This window comes from Chiloscyllium plagiosum, chromosome 28 (assembly GCF_004010195.1).
Source record: "Chiloscyllium plagiosum isolate BGI_BamShark_2017 chromosome 28, ASM401019v2, whole genome shotgun sequence".
NCBI classification, from domain to species: Eukaryota; Metazoa; Chordata; class Chondrichthyes; order Orectolobiformes; family Hemiscylliidae; genus Chiloscyllium; species Chiloscyllium plagiosum.
This window is the reverse complement of record NC_057737.1, coordinates 47,014,862-47,035,789: the sequence shown is the minus strand read 5'-3', so window position 1 is coordinate 47,035,789 and position 20,928 is coordinate 47,014,862. Positions and strand designations below refer to the sequence as shown.

The 20,928-nt window shown below is 39.4% G+C and overlaps 1 protein-coding gene across 2 annotated transcripts; it reads right to left on the bottom strand.

The window, feature by feature from the left end:
• Positions 1-636: 636 nt before the first annotated feature.
• On the bottom strand, positions 637-11,935 carry LOC122564172 (aurora kinase B-B-like). Of its 2 annotated transcripts, none has more exons than XM_043718839.1 (6): positions 11,838-11,935; positions 8,973-9,161; positions 8,172-8,310; positions 3,464-3,612; positions 1,494-1,668; positions 637-1,255 (listed from the first exon to the last, which is right to left on the bottom strand). In XM_043718839.1, exons 1-6 carry the CDS (start codon positions 11,918-11,920, stop codon positions 1,067-1,069), a joined length of 924 nt encoding a protein of 307 aa, XP_043574774.1. In that variant the 5' UTR covers positions 11,921-11,935; the 3' UTR covers positions 637-1,066. The 2 variants fall into 2 exon arrangements, with proteins under 2 accessions (XP_043574774.1, XP_043574775.1); XM_043718840.1 differs by having other exon boundaries at positions 8,973-9,158.
• Positions 11,936-20,928: the final 8,993 nt, after the last annotated feature.

Below are 20,928 nucleotides of genomic sequence, written 5' to 3'. Positions count from 1 at the left end.
CCTCCAGCCATTTGTGTCTATTTAAAGTTAGCAAGGACAATCTATCCTTAAAATGTAGCTGTTAACCTCATAAGAGGTCTGCTAGAAGACAAAGAGAAATGGAGTCTCAGTTATAGAATTATGCAAATAAGTTAGTTTGGAAACAAACATTTTTCAAGCCTTTGCCATGGTTCTTAAAGTTGTGGATCAATTTGGCATTTAAAATAGGTGATATTGCACATCTGTTACATCTATGCTACTGCACCAAGCTCAATTTGACATGTACAGGTACTTCCATCGCCAGTGTGGAAGATCAGGCTACAAAGGCAGGATATTTCAGGATATTTTTATTTGCAAATAAACAGCAGGAAGTTAGTGACCATTAGAATATTAATCTCTGTTTTCAGAAGAGCCACAGCCCCAGACTGCTGACTAAAAATGTTATAAAAAACTCTGTATAAAATTCACTAATGTCAAGTTTATTTAGTGACTACATACAGCAAAGAGAAACAATTCCCAAACTAATTGAGTCTGGCAGAATTCAATCAGCTCTCTTGAAGCAGCAAATACATGTTTCATACACATTGGATTTGCTTCAGAACTGGTCACTCATTTACACAAAAGCAACACAAAGCTGAGACTGAATGCCAGTATGGGGAACATGATTTACAATAAAGAAATCAAGGCACTCAACAGTTAAGAAAAATGTTAAAACAAGAACTTGAAACCAAAATCAAATTATTTGAATGTTGCTGACAAGAAATTTGTCACCAATTGCCACACTTTTCCCATGTACTATAAATTGAGAGTTTGAAATTTGTCTTACAAGCATAAGATAAAATCTTCAGCAACAGGTCTCTTTTCAGCAATATTCAAGATCTGTGTTCCACTAAGTGCCTGAAGCTTTTCTGTGAAGACGGATACTACATTCTCAAAAGGTCAGCTTCAACTTTAGAAGACAAACAGCTGAAACCAAACCAAGGGAGGATCAAGGGTAGAGAAAAGATATGGAGTATATAACAGTTGTATATTTACACATGAGAATTGCTAATTACATGGCTTGCATACACATTATCAATCCCCAGGGTTAGTGAGGACCTTCATTCTCACCACTGGCTGTACATTCTGGTGGAAGGAGCCTCCGGGCATTGGCTTTCACCCATGGATGTTCCATCACTCCCTTGAGGGGAAGTCTCAGGACTGGATTATGTCGAAGCAACTGGCTGATCAGACTCTTAGCACCATCTGACATGCTGGATGGAAAATGGATTTCAACCTGGAAAAAAAATTCAGGTGTTGGTTATTTGATTCAGTTTGAGGACCAGTTGAAAATACAGCAATAGTGGATTTGTAAACAACACACCCAAACAGCACATTCTTACTGATGAACTAATAAGACAACAACCATGTTCACAAGCATCAGAACAGCAGTGCTCCAAATGTATCACTAGACATAACTGACCTCTATATGAACAGCCTAAAAATTATTAAAATCTCGACTGATAGCCGATTACCTTACAGATCTTCCTGTAGGTCTCTTGGTGAGATGATGATTCAAACGGAGGGTGTCCTACCAGGAATTCATAGCACAGAATGCCCAGGCACCACAAGTCCACTTTTTCATCATGCAAACGCCCTTCCACCATCTCTGGAGGCAGGTAATCCAAAGTGCCGCATAAAGTCTTTCTTCTGCAGGGATTTGATTATTAGATTAGATTAGATTCCCTACACTATGGAAACAGGCCCTTCAGCCCAACAAATCCACACCAACCCTCTGAAGAGTAACCACCTAGACCCACTCCCCTACCCCATATTAATGTACCTAACACTATGGGCAATTTAGCATAGCCAATTCACCTGACCTGCACATCCTTGGGTTGTGGGAGGAAACTGGTGCATTTGGAGGAAATCCATGCAGACTCTGGGAGAATGTCTGTGTGGAGTTTGCACACTCACCCAAGGCAGAAATCAAACCAGGGTCCCTGGTGCGGTGAGGCAGCAGTGCCACCCCTTATTGATCAAATCAAAGGTCAGACAAAACCTGGAAGCGGCTCATCAACTCTGACTTTACTGCAAGTAAAATCCAATGTCTGAATACTGCTATTGGTCAATGATTGAATCATTGATAGAGGTTACTGGTAAAGATAGTTTTTCCTCACATCAGATTAAACCACATGCTGGGCAAAAGCTTCAAATACACCTTTAATATCTGATCTAAATGAAATACATTTTTAAACTCCTATTCAGGTTTACCATCATACTACTGGCACTAAGAGGGAAAGTGAAGTCAGATAAAAAGCTTTGAAAAGCAGAGACGGAGAATTCGAAGACACAAGGATTTTGAGAGATTTCCTGGGAGTGAGCACATTACCCCATTGTTTGAGGAGTTGAGAACAAGTAGTCTGTATGAGTAGAAGACATTGCAGTATGACCAAAAAAACACTTGGAAGGAACTGAATAAGGATACGCATCTTTCAATCATTCACTGGAATATAGGAGCCTTGCTGAGCCTGACCAGAACAAAACCAGAAAGAAAAACAGCAGTTTCTGGGAATCACAATTTATAGAAAATGCTGAAAATGTTCAACTGGTCTGGCAGCATCTGCAAAGAAGAATGACATTAAAGTTTTGGCTCTGTGGCCTTCAATTAAAATTTAGGACTTTTAGGGAAAATGATCATGCGGGTTATCTACCACAGACAGTTGTGATCTAGATAAGCTTAGACTGCAGAGAGCAGGTGGGGTGATGGATAGTTGTACATTTATGACATGAAATGAGGACCTGTTTAAGATGGAAAGAGGTTTTAGGTGACAAATCAGGTGTAGGATAGGAACTCAAATCAGTGCCAAATCGGGCAAAGACTTCCATCCTCTTGGAGATGTTGCTTTTGAGCCAGAGGAAGTATTTTTGGTTTTACCAACATCAATCCATGAACGTATAACTTATTTATTCCTCTCTTGCAATAGGTGGGCGGCACGGTGGCCCAGTGGTTAGTACTGCTGCCTCAGCGCCAGAGACCCGGGTTCAATTCCCGCCTCAGGCGACTGACTGTGTGGAGTTTGCACATTCTCCCCGTGTCTGCGTGGGTTTCCTCCGGGTGCTCCGGTTTCCTCCCACAGTCCAAAGATGTGCAGGTCAGGTGAATTGGCCATACTAAATTGCCCGTAGTGTTAGGTAAGGGGTAAATGTAGGGGTATGGGTGGGTTGCGCTTCGGTGTGGACTTGTTTCCACACTGTAATGTAATCTAAAAAAAAGAAGGTGCTGAGACTCACCAACTGGTTGCACAGTGCAGTTCCTTTAAGTATACAACACAAAAAAGGAACACTGCATGTATGCAAAATGCTTGCTCCCTATTTAGTACATTCCTCATCACTGCACATTCATACAGCTCAGAACACCAGTCTTGTCACTGGACATGATAATGACCAGATATTTATTATGCATTTGCAAATTGATCACTATAAAATGACAATTCACACAAACCTGGATGAAGGAGCATGCACAGACCAGCCAAAGTCAGCTATTTTCAACTCCCCACGCAGACCAAGCAGTAGATTCTCTGGTTTGATGTCTCTGTGAATCACCTTCTTTAAATGACAGTAAAGCAATGCATCTGCCAGTTCCAACATGTACTGCAATATTCAAAAAATACAAAAAAAAAAGATTCAGCATCAATCCACTTTCTGTTCTTCCAAGCAAAGTGAAATAACACTTTATAAAATGATCAGATTGTAGTCAGGTACATAAGGCAGATCAAATGCACCATTATGACCAGTGTCAAATTCAGTCACCATTTGGAAATTAATTGAGGTGGATGATGGTTTGTAATCCAGTGAATACTTTTGAGTTAAAGCTCTGGCACAACAATAAAACAAAAATTACAATGGGTCTCAATCAGAGGCAGAGGTAGTCTGTAAAAAGCAGAAGGTCTGCATGTTGAGGAAGCAGAGATCACCTCAGGAGAGAGGCACAGCCAGAGTATATACTTCAGAGATTTTGCAGCAGCATGGGAATATGGTGCAGAGGAAAGAGATGCTTTTTGCATTCCTGGCTCTCAGTTTGGAAGGTCTTTTAACAGGATAAAATGAAGTAAAGCATAAAGCAAACAAGAACATATGGACACAAGTAAACGAAAGTTCATTGGTTGGTAATAGCTGCTAATTTTACTATTTTAGGTTACTTTCAGATGGAGGGTAAATAGGAGAAATATTTGCAGAATAAAACCAAAAGAAACAAAAAACAAATTAAACAAAATAGAGGTGCAGAGCCAGGCACCAGAACTAGTGGAGCCCATTGTGGTCCCTAGCAAGTGTAGCGAATGTTCATTGCTTGAGCAACTCCAGCTCAACTCTGAACTGGAATCTGAACTTTGAACACTGACGCATCAGGGAAGTGGAAAAGAGTTCACTTTCAGGAGGTAGCCAGACCACTTGACTACAGATTGAATTTGAGGTAGTTAAGGACAAGAGAGTATGATTATGAGCAAGGCAGGTAGAGGAAATCGCAGAGGCAGTGCTTCAGGAGCCTCAGGTCCTTGAGCTTGTAAACTGACCATAGTGCTGTGATACAGGGAGTCATTCAAGAAGGGGCAGAAGAGAAATGCAATCGTAATTAGGGATAATATAGTCAGGGGAATGGACACTGTTCTCCATGGCCAGGATTGAGAGTCTTGAAGATTGGTTGCGTGCCTGGGTTCAAGATTGCATCTGGGCTGCAGAGGAACTTTAGGTGAGAGGGGAAAAGATCCAGTTGTTGCGATCCATGTAGGCAAAGAGAACTGGAAGAGAGGTTCTGCAGAGGCTAAAAATTTAAAAAAGCAGAGCCAAAAAAAAAAAAACAACTCTCTAGGTTACTAACTGAGCCAGGAGCTAATTGGCATAGAATCAACAAATTTAAAAAGGAGGTAAATGCCTGGCTTAAAGACTGGTCTGAGAGAAGCAGATTTGAATATATGGGACACTCACACCAGTACTGGGGAATGAGGGGTCTGTTCTGATGGGATAGGCTCCATTTCAATCATGCTGCGACCTGCATGAGTCTGTCTGTCTATGGGTGGGTTCAGGTGCATGGGCAATTACAAAACTCAAAAAAAGGTAAAGGGGAAGGTAGGAATGCAGATTCGTGATCGGGATTATTACCAGAAAATACAAAAAAAGGGAAGGTACAGGACCGTGTGAAATGTCATACTGTACCAAGAAACCATAAATGTGCTGGAAATTCAATAACAGAACAAACTTAAAGGCTTTTATATGAAGAAACAAAAAAGGTAGAGAGACAGAAAGTGCAAATCAAGCTAAATGAATTATTCTCATAGCCAATAGGGAAAAAAACGGTTACAAGGAAATCAAAATTGGGAACATAACATTCAGATATTTGACCTTTCAGGGAGACAGGATGGAAGGAAGGTGGTGGGCTCCACCACTTTTCGTCATTCATATAAAATGATTTGGATGTGAATATAACAGGTATGGTTAGTAAGTTTACAGATGATACCAAAATTGGAGGTGTAGTGGACAGCAAAGGTGGTTACCTCAGATTACAATGGGACCTTAATCAGATGGTACACAGGCCAAAGAATGACAGATGGAGTTTAATTTGGATAAATGTGAAATTCTCCATTTTGGGAGGGCAGAACAGGGTAGGAATTATACTATTAAATGGTAAGAAACTGGAACGTGTTGCCACACAGAGACCTTAGGGTGCAGGTTCATAATTCCTTGAAAGTGGAATTGCGGTTGTAAAGATGGCGTTTGGTATGCTTGCCTTTATTGGTCAGTCCACTGAGTATAGGAATCAGCATGTCATGTTGCGGCTGCATAGGACATTAGTTAGGCCACCTTTGGAGTACAGTGTTCAATTCTGGTCTCCTATTATAGGAAAAATGTGAAACTTGAAAAGGATGTTGCCAGGGTCAGAAGGTTTGAGCTACTGGGAGCGGCTGAATAGGCTGGGACTAAGTGTCAGAGGATGCTTGCTGACTCGAGGTTTATAAAATCATGTGAAGGGCATGGAAAGAGTGAATAGTAAAGGTCTTTTACCCAGGGTAGGGAGTCCAAAACCAGAGGGCATAGGTTTACGGTCAGAGGGGAAAGATCTAAACAGGACACGAGGCAATTCTTTTCCACACAAAGTATGGTGCGTGTGTATGGAATGAGCTGCTAGAGGTGAAGGAGGAGGCTAGGAAGGATTGAGAGAGATATGGGCCAAATGGGGCTAGATTAATGTAGAATATCTGGTTGGTATGAATCAGCGGACCAAAGGGTCTGTTTCCATACTATATGTCTCTATGATTGATGGGGTAGCACTGTTTAAAAAAAAAAATGTAATGAGGAAAGTTGAGAGAGATGATCTAAACTCAGATGTGGATCTAGACTCAAATGTGGAATCCATTTGAGTGAAGGTTAAAAAAAAAGCAAGGAAAAGAGAGCATAGGAGTACTGCACAGACTCCCAAACAGTCGCCATTCTGTAGGAAAGGCTATAAAAATCAATAAGGGCATATAAAAACAATAGAGCAATAATGAGTGACTTTAATCTTCATGCTGATTGGATTAATCAAATTGGTAAGAGTAGCTGTGACAATGAATTCGTAGAGTGCATTAGGGATACTTTCCTACAGCAAAATGTATCATAAAGCTGACCAAGGAGCAGGCTATTTTGAATCTGGTAATGGATAATAAGGTAGGATTAATAAATGATCTCCAAGTAAAGGAAGTAGTGATCATAGCATGATGAATGCAATATTCAGTATGAGTGTGAAATTTGGGCCATATACAATTGTGCTTAACTTAAAGGGAATCACAATGAAGTGAGGTTTGAGTGAGTGAAAGTGAACTGGGTAGATTGCTTACTCTCATTGCTGCTAATTTAATCGGTAGTAGACATTTGAAGTAATTCATGACTCTCAACCCAGTAAAAGGAAGAGATAAACCAACTATGGCTAACCAGGAAAGGAGAGTTCAGAAAGGAAATCAAAGTCAGTGATAGCCCTGAAGACTGGGATTAAAAAAATTGAGAATCTAGCAGATGGCTAAAAAGATTTAAAAAAAGACAAAAAAAACACAAGAGCAAACTAGAGGGGAATATAAAACTGACAGTAAGAGCTTCTGTAAATATATAAAAAGAAAGAAAGGTATCAAAGTGAACAAAAGCCTCTTAAATGAATCTGTGGAGATTGTTTCGGGGAATAAGGAAATGGCAAAGGAGTTGAAACAGATACTGTGCATCATTCATTATAGTGAATATACTTCGAACATCCAGAGTGGGTAGTGGAGAAAAATCAGTAGATATGTTGTATTTGAAGACGTTCAAAGAACCTGACAAAGATCAAGTCATAAGTTAAGACCCATGGTGTTGGTGGTAATGATAGAATAGAATTGGCTAATTAGCTAATAGGCAGGAAACAGCGAGTGGGGATATGGGATTCTTTTTTCAGATTGGTGACTTGTGACCAGTGGGATTCCACAGAAGATGGAGCTGGGACCACAAATATTAATGACTTGGAGAAAGGAAGGGAATGTACTGTAGCCAACTTTGCAGATGTCAAAAATAGGTTTAAAAGGTAGGTTGCAAGAGGGATACAAACAAACAGTTTAAAGAGAGAGAGAAAACTAAATTGATAAATGGAGCAAAATGTTGACAAATAGGGTATAACGTGGTAAAATGTGAAGTTTATTTTGGAAGGGAGAACCTTAAAACCTGCTGTTGCAAGTTAGACATTTCGCAGTACGGTACAATCTGGGTTATCCAAAGATGGTCACAAGGTCCCATAAAAATGGCATTAGGCAACTCGGCATTCAGTTATCAGTTAAACAGCGTTATGCTGTGCATTGCCAGATAACAAATGTTTGCTAACTGAGAAACGTTTGCTAGCCAGCACTCAAATTACCAGATCAGTTATCGGTAAAATGGCATTAGGACATGCATTGCCGGATAACCAGCACTCAAATTACCGCCTACCCATCTCGTTTGGATAATCAAGGTTCTTGGTTTCTAACATCTCCCTGTCAAGTTACAAAGACCTACTCCAGGTCTTAAAATATTCATTTGTGACCATTGGTGCTCATTATCCTCCCTGCAACTAAATAACTAGCACTACGGAGGTTCAAAACATCAGGAGACAACAGAAATACAAATACAATAACACAAACTTTTCAATTCGCAATGTATATCATTTATTCATGTTCACTCACAGTGGCACTCTGTTGTTCACTAAAGCAGCCTCGTTTCTGCAGCTCTTTGTACAACTCTCCCCGAGGAGCGAATTCTAACATTAGATAAATTCTTGTTCGATCGAAAAAATAGTTGTAAAGTCTTAATATGTTTGGATGCCTGAAATTTAAAAATGTGCACATAGAATGCTGTTAGCAATGAATAACCAATCGTCACAGATCATAAGCCTTTTGTTTCTCAGATAGGTATATGAGAAACAATGTTTGTTTCACAGTGTTGATAAACTTACTCAGAGCTTCATGACTGGATTTGGGCAGATCCATCTTTTGGTTGATTTTACGAGGAAAAAAGATGATTTATATATTCAGATACAAACAAAACACTTGGTAACTTTATAGAAAAACAAATCATGATCTCAGTTGTGCGATTTTGTTTTCCCATATAGCTGTAAATGTTGAATGAGAGAACTGTCAGTTAATTATGTGGCCGGGAACAGAGAATAAAGTCCAGAGACAAAATGTTTGGTGCCCGTTTGAAGTCAATAACAATGCCCCAAAAGGTACAGCCCAGGATCACTCGCTGAAGTGGTCCCACCACCGCAAAAAAAAAGTGTTGAGCCTGGTCAACTGAATAGTACATAAATAAATGGAGATACGATGCAGATCAGCAACAGCAGAACAGGGTTAAGAGACTGAATGGCATCCTCCTACATAGAAGAACAGATTTTATAAAATAAATAAAAATTATTTTTGCAGAAAGGACAAAACATTTAAGCAGCAAAGGAGAGTAACATTTACTTAAAAAAAAAGAAATCGACTTACTTGAGATGAGACTGAATTTCAATCTCTCTTCGGAGTTGATGCTCGACGTTTTCTTTCTCAAGGTGAGACTTGAAAAGCACTTTCAGCGCCAGGATAAACTTAGTTTCCCGTTCACGAGCCATGTACACATTTCCAAATTTGCCTTTTCCAAGAGGACGTCCAATATCAAAGTCATCAATGGACCAGCTTCTGATTTCAAAGACATTTATTTAGTATGGGACTCCGATTACTACAATAGGAGCAAAGAGGTGAAGGGACTTAAAAGTAAAAATCAAAGACTCAGACCTGGGATAAAGCACATTTTTATATAAATTCCTGCATTTGAGGGTTTTTAAACCAGGATTATTCAGTAGATTTGTGGCATTTAAAATACGGGGATTTCAAATGATCCTCGGATGTTGTAGTACATTGCACATAGATGTGGCAGTGCCTAATCAACGGTAACTTGTTATTCTGCAAAACTTGACCTGTATCTTTCAAATGTCATTATTTGTTTTCAATTAGAGCATAATGAGAATTCTGACCATTTGCATAAGTTACTTCAGACTACTGAAAACTTATCCAAGTCACTGACTCCAGGGAAAATAAACCAGTGGGGCTACCTACTTATCCCATCACATTTCGATTCACCTACTACAATGTCTTATCTTGGCCTGGTCTAAACAAATCAAAAGCTACCTGTTGTTCAAAGTATTACATTGACTCTGGCTGATATTTTTGCATCATCTTTAGACACAGGTGAGGTCCTAGAAGATTGGAGGGTAGTGAATATTATGCTCTTCAGGCCTGCTAAGAAAAACCTGGGAACAATAGACCAGTAAGCCGAACATCTGTAATAGGTAGTTTACTTGAGAAGATTCTGAGAGACAATATATAGATGCATTTGGGAAGACATGGTTTGATTAGGAATAGTCAGTATGGCTTTGTGCCAAGGAGATCATGCCTCAAATTTGTTGAGTTCTTTGTGATCAGGAAGGTTGATGAGAACAGGGAAGTCGATGTAGTCTATATGGATTTCTGTAAGGCCTCTGATAAGGTTCCACATGGTAGGCTGTTCTGGAAGGTTAGATTGTATGGAACTAGGGGAAGCTGACAAAGTGGATACGAAATTGGCCTGATGGTAGGAAGCAGAGGGTAATAGTGGAAGGATGCGTATCAGACTGGTGGCCTGTGCCTAGTGGAATGTTTTGGGGGTCAGTGCTGTTTGTTATCTATATTAATGATTTGGATGAGAATGTACAAGGCATGATTAATAAGTTCGTGGATGACACAAATAGGTAGTATCATGGACAGTGAGGAAGGTCCTCAGAAATTGCAACAGGACCTTGATCAACTGGGGTAAGTTGGCTGAGAAATGACAAATGGAGACGAATATAGACAAGTCTGAGAGCTTGCATTTTGGAAAGTCAAATCAAGATAGGAGTTTCATGATGAATGGTAGGGCCCTAAGGAGTGTTATGGAACAGAGGGATCTTGGAGTTCAGGTACACAGCTCTATGAAAGTGGAGTCACAGATAGACAGGGCAATGAAGAAAGTTTTTGTTACACTGGCACTCAGTCAAGGCATTGAGTGTAGATGTTGGGAGGTTATATTGCAGTTATACAGGACATTGGTGAGGCCGCAATTGGAGTATTGTGTTCAGTTTTGGTCACCTTGCTATAGGAAGGATGTTATTAAACTGGAAAGAGAGTGCAGTAGAAATTTACAAGGATGTTGCCAGGACTCAAGGGTCTGAGTTATAGGGAGAGGTTGGACAAGCTAAGATGTTTTCTTTCAAGTGTTAGAAGACAGGTTGGGGTTGGGGAGAGAATTCTTCTAGAAATGTATAAGATCAAGAGAGGCATGGATAGGGTAAAGGCACTCAAGGGCAGCACGGTGGCTCAGTGGTTAGCACTGCTGCCTCATCGCGCCAGGGACCCAGGTTCAGTTCCCGCCTCGGGCCACTTTGTGGAGTTTGCACATTCTCCCCATGTCTGCGTGGGTTTCCTCCGGGTGTTCTCGTTTCCTCCCACAGTCCAAAAGATGTGCAGGTTAGGTGAATTGGCCATAGTATTAGGTGCATTAGTCAGGGTAAATATAAAGTAGGGAAATGGGTCTGGGTGGGTTACTGTTTGGAGAGCCAGTGTTGACTTGTTGGGCTGAAGGGCCTGTTTCAACACTATAGGGAATCTAATCTTTTTCCAAGGGTGGGAGAAGACGACTAGAGGACACCAGTTTAAGGTTAGTGAGGAAAGAATAAAAAGGAAACCTGAGGAGCAACGTTTTTTAAAAAAAAAAATAAGAGGTTGGTACACATGGAATAAGCTGCCAGCAGAAGTGGTTGAGGCCAGTATATTAACAATATTTAAAAGGCATTTCGACAAATACGTGGATAGGAAAGGTTTAGAAGGATATTGGCTAAGTGCAGGTAAATGGGATTAGTGTGGATGGACATTTTAGTCTCCCTGCTGTAGAACTCTATGACTCACCTATGTACAAGAACCACCATCAAGCATGGTGTAATTTAGTCTCTGCAGTTTTGATCCAAGGAGAGAAAAACTAGCCAAATGTCCCACCATTGCATCACTATTCAAAGCACTGCCTGCTGGAAAAATAAAGCACAATTCCTGTGGATTTGGCCAATGTATTAAAGATTATGGTGTATGTGACCTCATGTACGATGCATTTCAGGAAGTACATAGCATTGGTAATAGAATAGCTCATGTCATTAGAACATCCTGAAACAAGCAACAGCCAACTTATTTGCTTTTTGATGTATAATAACTCTTGTTCAGTAGCTAAAGATGAATACAGAATCAGATATTAATCACAGCTCTCCCAAAGAAACAACAGAATTCATACTGAACAGAAAAAAGGTTACTCACTTAACTAACTGCTGCTGATTTTCTGGTTCTGCCAGTACTCTTTGAACTCCAGATCCCAGTGCTGCAGAAAAGATCAAAACCATGTAACTTGATTTTCCATGCAACATTTTGTTTTAAAAAGAACATTGACAACTTGTGGGTGGATGACTTGGTGCACAAGTTTAATTTCAACTTTCAAAAATCTAATCTTCAACATTTAAGTGGACAATGTTGCATTTTAGGGATATCTTGAGTACTGGCATATTATTGAGATAGCACAACTATACCATTAGGATGAGCTCCACCTGAATGAGGATACAAGTGGAAAGACCAAATAGGATAGTCACAGTGACTTTAAAAATAGGTGTGTGCATCCAAATATATGGATATATATGTTAGCCTCAGGTGAGGTTATTAAAGTTTCCAGAATGGGTAATAGCACAGAATGTGGAAAGGGGCAGGAATCTAACTTCAGGCACAGCAGATAAGGGGCAACCAGGTGGGGCAGAGGGGAGGGTTTTCCAATGGAGGGCTGATGGGTGTTTTATTTAAAATGTGCTCAGTATATAAAAAGGTACATGAGCATGTAACTCAGATTGAAATTTGATAAGTATCACAGATGTGGCTGCAAGGAAACTAAATATCCAAGGATAAATGTGTCCTCTCAAACAGGACAAGCCAATGGGCAAAGGCTGTGGAGTTGCCTTGCTGCTAAGAAATGAAAATTTTAAAATATCCATAACAAGCAGCAAAATAGGGTTGGAAATTGTAGAATCTGAGGGTAGAGCGAGCAACCCAAAGGAGAAAAGACCTGACAAGAGTGGTCCCCTAGTAGTCGTCAGGCAAAGGAAATAAATCAGGAGACAGAAAAGTCACATAAGAAAGGCACTATTACAATAATCTTGGGGGAAGACTTCAATATGCAGGTGAACTAGAAAAAATTAAGTTGGTAGTGGATCCCAAGAAAAGGAATGTGCAGAATATCTACAAAATGTTTGAGGCAATTTGTAATAGAGCCTAATGGGAAACAGGTGATTCCAGATATGGCAATGTTTAATGAGGCAGCTTTGATAAGGGAGCTGAAGGTGAAGGAACCCTGAGGGGACTGAAGTATTGGGGAATCAACAGTTAAAAGTCTCCATTTTGTAAGTCTCTATCTTGCAATAATAATTTGCCTTGTGTTCAAAATGGCACCTGCAGTCACAGTAACTGTGAGAACATGAATTGCAAGAATGCAGAAGTCTCTGCATAACCTTGGAGATGTTTCTTCCCAGTACTATGATTAGTCTGATCACCAGAACATTGTTAACCAGCTTGCTTTATCTACGTTTTACTTATGAGAACTCTGCTAGAGGTAATAACCTTAAATCACGTGGGAATGAGAAAGAGTAAATTAGTTACGCCCATGAAGACTATAAAATATACTGCTTTTAAGCTAGAGATCAGAGATCTATTATTAGTCCATCCAGAGATATGTTGATTGATACTCTGGACCATAGACTCTTGATCTCTTGCCGGCTTAACTGAAATAAAGAGTTGGTTGAACTTGAAACTGGTGTGGTTCGAGACTTCTTTTGAGTCAACATTTTGGTGCTATGACTCGTTTGCCAACAAAGGGAACGTTTCTCTGGGCTGAATAAATGACTGAGAGTCTGTATCGAGCATAATAGAGTGGTAGGGTGCCCAGAGGTATTTTACCTCCAACCACTCCTTGTGTTTGGACAGATGATCTGCCCCTCACCTAATGAGATTGGTACCTTGAAGGGATTGAACAAACCACCCAGACCAGGATTATAAAGTAAGAAGGGTTTTTTTTTTAAAAAAAAAATGGAGGTTGCTGCAGGGTGACATTAGTTATTCTGCATTGTTCCTGAGGTAAATAATCAGGACTGGGGACCCCAGACAGGGAAGTAGTCGCCCCTATCTGACTATTCGGGTTAGAGAGCTGCCTCTTTCTGATATGGCCAATTGAAATTATGAGATAATAGAAACAGGAGAGCAGGCTTGGTAAATTTCTCATCTCATAGTATTGATGTGGCTGGTTGAAATTTGTACCTTATGACTTCTTACTCTACTGCAAACAATGGGACAGTCCCTCTATGTAGTTGTGAGAGAGAATACTAATCAGAAAAGTGATTTATAGGGATTAGAGGCCCCTCAGAAAAATTAGATATTTTGGTAAATTGTGTGTGTGAATTGGGCAACTTGGTAAATTGTAATAAAGAAATTAAAGGACATCCAGTTTGAATGATTGCACAATTGTGTCTGTGTCTGCATTCTCTCATGAGGCGTACCCTCAGAAGGGAACACCTTTAATATATATGTGCATTACAGGCCCGATTCCAAATCAAAATCTTCCTCAACAAATGGTTGAAATAGACACAAAGAACTGAGAAGCCATTTCCAACTGATGGCACTTTTAATTGCAATCACAAAATAATTGGCAGAAATTCTGAAAAATATCAAAAAGGCAAAGGAAACCAAAAGGGCGAGAGACAACAGCTTTTGATGTTGCATTCACTGAACTAAGTGTTAACTCTTTGTGGTCTGTTTTGAATGTATTTTACATGGGGTCTTGTATAATATTTGATTTTTTTTGTCCCCTGGAACTAGAGATCTGGAAACATTTTGATTTAAGTCCACATTTTGGAAATCAATGGTAATTTGAAAAATGCAGATGGTCCCTGTATCAATTTGGGTCATACACAGTTAACAGTGTCCTTTTGAGGAACTAATCATCAGTACTAGTATAAAGCAAAATCTGCCAGGAAATGCTATTTTTTTAAAAAATTGAGTTGTAAAGATTGGTAAAAATGCTCTTTGAATTAGAATTTATCACATTTGGAATTTTATTGTCTGGCCAGAGTGAAATTCCAAATAGTAGTTTAATGGGTAAGCTATTCTTTAATTCCTGATGATACAATTTTCTCATTGTAAGTGTACAATGCAAAAATTGAAATTTTTGAAATGCAATCCTGTTTTAACTACATTTTGGTAAAATTTTCTAAAATCTGAAAAAAAAAATAAAGATGATGTGAGGGTGACGTTGAATGATGATATTTGGTTATAGAAGGAGATGCAGAGACACCTATCCTTGCAAGTGCTATTGTAGATCTATAAACGGTGATGTTAGCATAATAAAAATCTCTCTAGGCTATTAAAAAAAAACTCTCCCTTCGAGAAAAAGTAGTCTGCTGCTGTGGGATTAAGATGTCGGGATTTCAGCCAGTATACATAGTTATGGAGAGTGATTGCTTCTTGACCCTTTCAGATAGGTTGACGTGCAAGTATAATATTTACTGTTTAGTCACTTGGTTAACTGAAGATACATTTTATGCTGTAAATGACATTTTATTCAGTTCGGAGTTTGTCCTATTTTTTGTGAATGTAAAAACAGGCATGATAAATCAATTATCTCCAAGGTTATAAATTAGTACGTTTGTGCTCACAGACATGAAAATATTCATTTCCTATGTGAGCTTGATCATATTAATTTGCATTTCTGGTTTTGGTGCCTTTTAAAATCTGTGGAATTAATGAGGGTTAAATTATAGTGTCAGTGGTCTAAATCAGACCTACAACAGTTCAGAATGCTTTGTGGATTTGGTATAAAATGGATTTCTAATTAACAGTGAAATGTCTCAGCCACTTGTTCCCTTTCCATCTCTTAATTCGAAAATACGACTATAATAGTCAATATACTTTAAACCATTTGTATTAGCCCGGAATTATAAAAATCAGAATTAGTTGGCAATTTCATTTGGTTGTTTACATTGTCAGCGATCTGTGTCATTGCCTCATGGTTAATTTGAGGCATGGCTGTAATGATTAGTGTTCACCTGGACCATCCCTTAAAACAAATTGAGCATTGTACTTGCAGTTGGCGATAGATGTAAAGGCAATGAGGGAAAGTGTAGGAAGCAGAGCAAGAGAAGAAAGTTAAGAGAGGGTGAGATTTGCTGTGTTCCTCACACACAGAACTGGCATTGAAACAACAGGTTGAATAACTTTCTGTGCTGTAGCCAGTTTGATTTTGTGTTACATGATAAGTTAGCTTAAGAGTAGGAAAATCTAATTGTTGGAGTTATGTTTAAGAAATTCTTGAATACACAGCTATTTCTGGATAGTATGGAGTCATGAACGGTCTTGGATGTTCAAATTGAATGTATCAATGACAAGGCAAAAAGGAAAATTTAAAGAATTGAAAACAAGGGTTGCAAAAGAAAGTTCACTCTTGGGGAAATTGTAACAGTAAGCATGTTGTGAACAGGCGATAAACCTAACTTGAAAGAAAAATTGAGAAAAAGTGGAAATTATTTAATAAAGAATGGAAAGATAAAGCCAATAGTAAAAGATATTTCATTGGCAAGTTGGAGGAATAATGCATGTGATGGGGAATAGAGGTATGTACAGCAGATGTAACTCCCAAAAGCCCAGAGACATCAAAAGCCGAGTGTGAATAGGTAGATAGGAGGTGAAAAAAGGGAACAGGGAGAACAGTGTAAGGTCACTAAGGCTGAGGAAAATAAAAAGGGTTAAAGCAACAGCACTGTAAAAAAAAAAGAAACCAAAGGTCTACTCAGGATCCCGAGCCTATGCCTGGCATACCAACACTATTTGAAGAAGAGGATGACACTGATAGGGATGAGGAATGGGGATTTTATCCCACTTAGCCCTGAATATCTCCTGACAGTCCCCACACATCCCCTGATTCTAAACCTCCCCCTTACTCTGAAGTTGAAGGGTCCAGTATCAGTCACCGAATTCATATCCAAAAATCACGGCGATGAGCATCCTGGACCTTCCTCAACCAAGGGCCATCCCAGGAAACTGTGGTAAATCTTGAAGGGGGGTGGGGGTCTGGTAAATCTTGAACTCTGAATCCTAGGGTTGCCAAAGCCAACTCACCACCCTCTCTCAACATTTATGTCCCCTGAAAGCCTCAAGAAGTGATAATGAACCAAACCCCTGACCGCAAGGAGAAACTGGCCCCATTTGCTCAATATGTCCAAAGGACAATACAGATATATAATTCCACTCCTCTGGACTGGTTTGCTCTTTGCTGTATGATCCTGTCCACTGAAGTTACCAAGTAGCACAAACAGATGGGTCAGGGTGGTGCAGGGCCAGTCCATAGTTAAGAGGACTTAAGGAGAGATTACCTAACAATGATGCCCAGGCAGGCCACTTAATCCAGTCATTAGAACGAACCAGTAAACATTAGTAAAGTACTGGAGTACAGACCCAAACCTGGCAGGGTTGAGAGGTGATTACTGGGAGCGTTTTGCTGCCTATTATGGAACATTTGCAGGTGATCAAGCCTTTAAATAGAGAAGATGACTCACCTTGGTTTAACATTATGCTTTTGCAATGTATTCCTTCTGGTGTCACTGACATGATTGGGACAAACAAAATGTCCTGGTCCAAGAATTGCCAGTCACAGATGAGATGAACGATGGTCTTCTACTAGGTGAGAAAATATTTCCTCAACTGCAGTACTCCAGCGTGGCCTAATCAAAGTCCTTTACAGCTCCAAGATAACCTCCCTGATCTTATAATCTATACCTTGACTCAAAGGCAAATATCCATATGCCTTCTTAACAACCCTATTAACCTGCTCTGCTACCTTCAGGGATTTGTGGACAAGCACTCCAAAATCTGAGCTTCTAGTGTCCTGCCATTCATTGAATACCCTCTTGCCTTGTTACTTCTTCCAAAATGCATCACTTCATATTTATCAGAATTAAATTCCATCTGCCATCGATCAACCCATCTAACCAATCAGTTTATATCCTCCTGTAACTAAAGACTTTCTTCCCCATTTAACTAGCCACCCACTCATTCACAATACCACGAACAATAAGGGACACAGCACGGATTCTTGTAGCAGGTCTCCAACCTATCACCACTGTCTTCTACAACAAAGCCAAATTTGGATCCAACTTAATCTTGGAAGTATTGTAACTGTGAGGATAATGCACAATTGTTCTTAAGGTGAAAAATCCAGCACTTCTTATTCGCACCAGCTCTCTGACTGAGCATAATTTGGTGAGTTCCAAAAAGACATATTGGACTTGAATCGTCAACTGTTTCTCTTTCTCCACAGATGCTGCCAGATTGTCAGATTCTCCAGCAGTTTATTTTTGTTTTGGATTTCGAGCAGTCGCAACACTGCTTTTATATTTGAAAACAAAAAAAAACTCCGTACCAATCACCAACTCTTTCCCATAATCATGCACATTATTTCTATTATTTAACTCGCTTTTGAATATATGAGTATGGAGCAGGAGAATAGCATCCAGCATCGCAAGCCTGTCGTACCATTTGTAAAATCTGACGGACCGGATTGGGAATGTGTAACCTCAAATTCACTTCCCGCTGATAACCTTTCACCTGTTGCTGGATAGGAATTTATTCATTTCTGCCTCAAAAACAATCAATTTTGTTTTTATCAACTCCATGACTGAGGGAAAAAAAGTTACTTCATCTTTCTTAAATTGGCAACATTTTATATTTTAAAATACCAATCTTGTGGGAGAATCAAGAGCTACAAGAGGAGACTTCTTTTCCATCTCCACCATCTCAACACCCTTTAGGATCTTGCTTCAATCAAGTGATCTCTGAGTCAAACTCCAGGAGATACAAAGTTTGCCTGTCCAATAAGACAACTCATCCATTTCAGGTATTAGCCGAGTAAGTGTTCTCTAAACTGCCTCTGACACATTTACATTCTCCCAGAGGACAGACAGCCTGACCGAATGGGCAGTCATGTGGCAGATGAAATTTAATGTGGAGAAACGCAGTGCTTTAGTTCAATAGATAGAATGAGGCCATGCAGTTTAATACGGTTATACAATTCTAAAGGGGGTACAGGAACAAAGGACAAATCATTGAAAGTGGTAATGCAGGTTGAGGGTAGTTAAAAATGTCATATAGAATCATGACACTTCTAAAATAGGGACATAGAGTACAGAAAGGTAGTTATAATAAACTTGTATAAATCATTGGTTTAGCTTCCATTAGACTAATCACTACTCATACTGGGCATGACCCTTTAGAAGGATACAAAGGAATTACAATGGGCGTAGAAAAAGATTCATGAGATGAGGAATTTCAGCTGCATAAATTAATTGGAGAAGTTGTGGCTTTTATCCTTAGAAAAGGAAAATCTGAGAAGATTCAATAGAGATGTTAAAATTTCCTGGAGACTGGACCGAATAGAAAGGGAGCAACTGTTCCCAGCAGTGGATATTGAGAATTGAAGGACACTGAGAATTTGAAAAAAGACAATTGAGACATGGAGAAAGAACAATTTTTCACACAGTAAGTACCCAATAGTTAGGATCTGGAAGGCACTGTCAGTGTGTGGTGGAGGTAGGTTCAGTTGCAAAACAGAGGAGAAAATTGCAGGGCTGTAAAGAATGACACCAGATGAATCACTCCTTCAGAAGATCAGTCCAAGCCCCCTTTTGTGCTGTAACCAATCTTTCCCTTTAGAGGTTAAACAGACCAGCATGCATTTAAATTACCTTTTTTACTATAAATATGGCACTCTTTCTTGGTAAAGATATGTAAAAAAAACTCAGCACTTCAGACATGCTGTTTGCTCAAAGCAGAGATATTTATTTTTGGTACCTAAATTGGCCCCAACCTTGCTCTTTTACTACTTATATGATTGCAAGAGACATTTAAATTCTCAATTGTTAGTTGGCAACATCTTATACGCTCTCTTTTGTCTCTTATTTCAGAGGTTTAGTAAAAAAGCTCAGCCTAGTTCTCAGTTGCATTGTCAATCTGACATCTGTAATACAAATCCTTGTTCTGCTTCATCTTCAGTGAACATGCAGCTACCTACCTTCCTGCTTTGTAGGGAAAGTATCTATTAATGTCTCATTGTAACTTTCTTCTATCATCGAGATAATTTACTGAGCCACCTAACTTACAAACCTCAATATATAGTTCTCATTTCCAAGTAATTTAAATAGGAGATCCTAGCGTAGAATTCATTAATATAGCAGACGTCACATCCTGCTACATCCAGAGTACATACTTACTCTGTCACTACTTCCTAACCAAAATAGGGTTAGGTTCCATAATCCACAACTGTATTAACAGCCCTTCTGAAAGTCAATATACACATCCATAGCCATACTGCACTACATCTGACACCTTCTCAAAAATTACAAATTATGTTTCACAGGGATCATCTGCCTATCATAAACCAGAAAACAATACTCTGCATTTCCAAACACCATTGAAGTTGCCAACATTTCCTAACAAGCATGACTGAACTTTGAACATTAATTTGGCAAGAAATTATTGTTTGATCTTTCAAAGCAGGATCAAGTCTAAAAAGTTAATGATGATTAAGGAAGTTGGGTCCATGAAAAGAGTTTATGTAACACCTTCTGTGTCTAGAACTGCTTCCTAACATCTCTCCTGATAAGTCTGGCTTTAGTTCTCAGACTATGTTCCCAAATTCTAAATTCTCCAACCAGAGCAAATAGTTTGTTTATTTTTACTTTCAATTTTTTCCTCTTGACATCTTGAAGACTTTGATCAGATCACCCCTTAACCTGCTGAATTCTACAGAAAACAGACCTAATTTAAAAAGGCTAAGGACTGATCTGACCTAGGACAGAGGTAGCAGGGTGATCCGATTTAGAATTTAAATGGTTAATCATGATCTAATCAAAGTCTTCAAGATATTAACACACACACAAGGGTAGTTAAACTATTTCCACTGATTGCAAGTTTTAGAACAAGAGACACAGTCTTAGCATGAAGGTCAGAAGTGATGTTAAGAAGCATTTCTACACAGAAAGGGTGGAGGATGTTTGGAACTCTTTGCCCACAAAGGACAGTGGATGCTTGATCAGTAGTTAATTTGAAATCGGAGATGCATGTTAACTTTTGCCAGATATCATTCTTGCAACCCTACGTTGTACTTCCTCCAAGGCCAACGCTCATGTCACAAGAATCTTCCTGAATCAGACAGCACTCAAGGGAAATATCTTGTGGGGCAGTGAGTGATGGTCCGGTCTCTGAGCTAGAAACTGACAAGTTCAAGTTCTATTTCTGGACTTGATGGCCAAGGAAGATACATGCATAA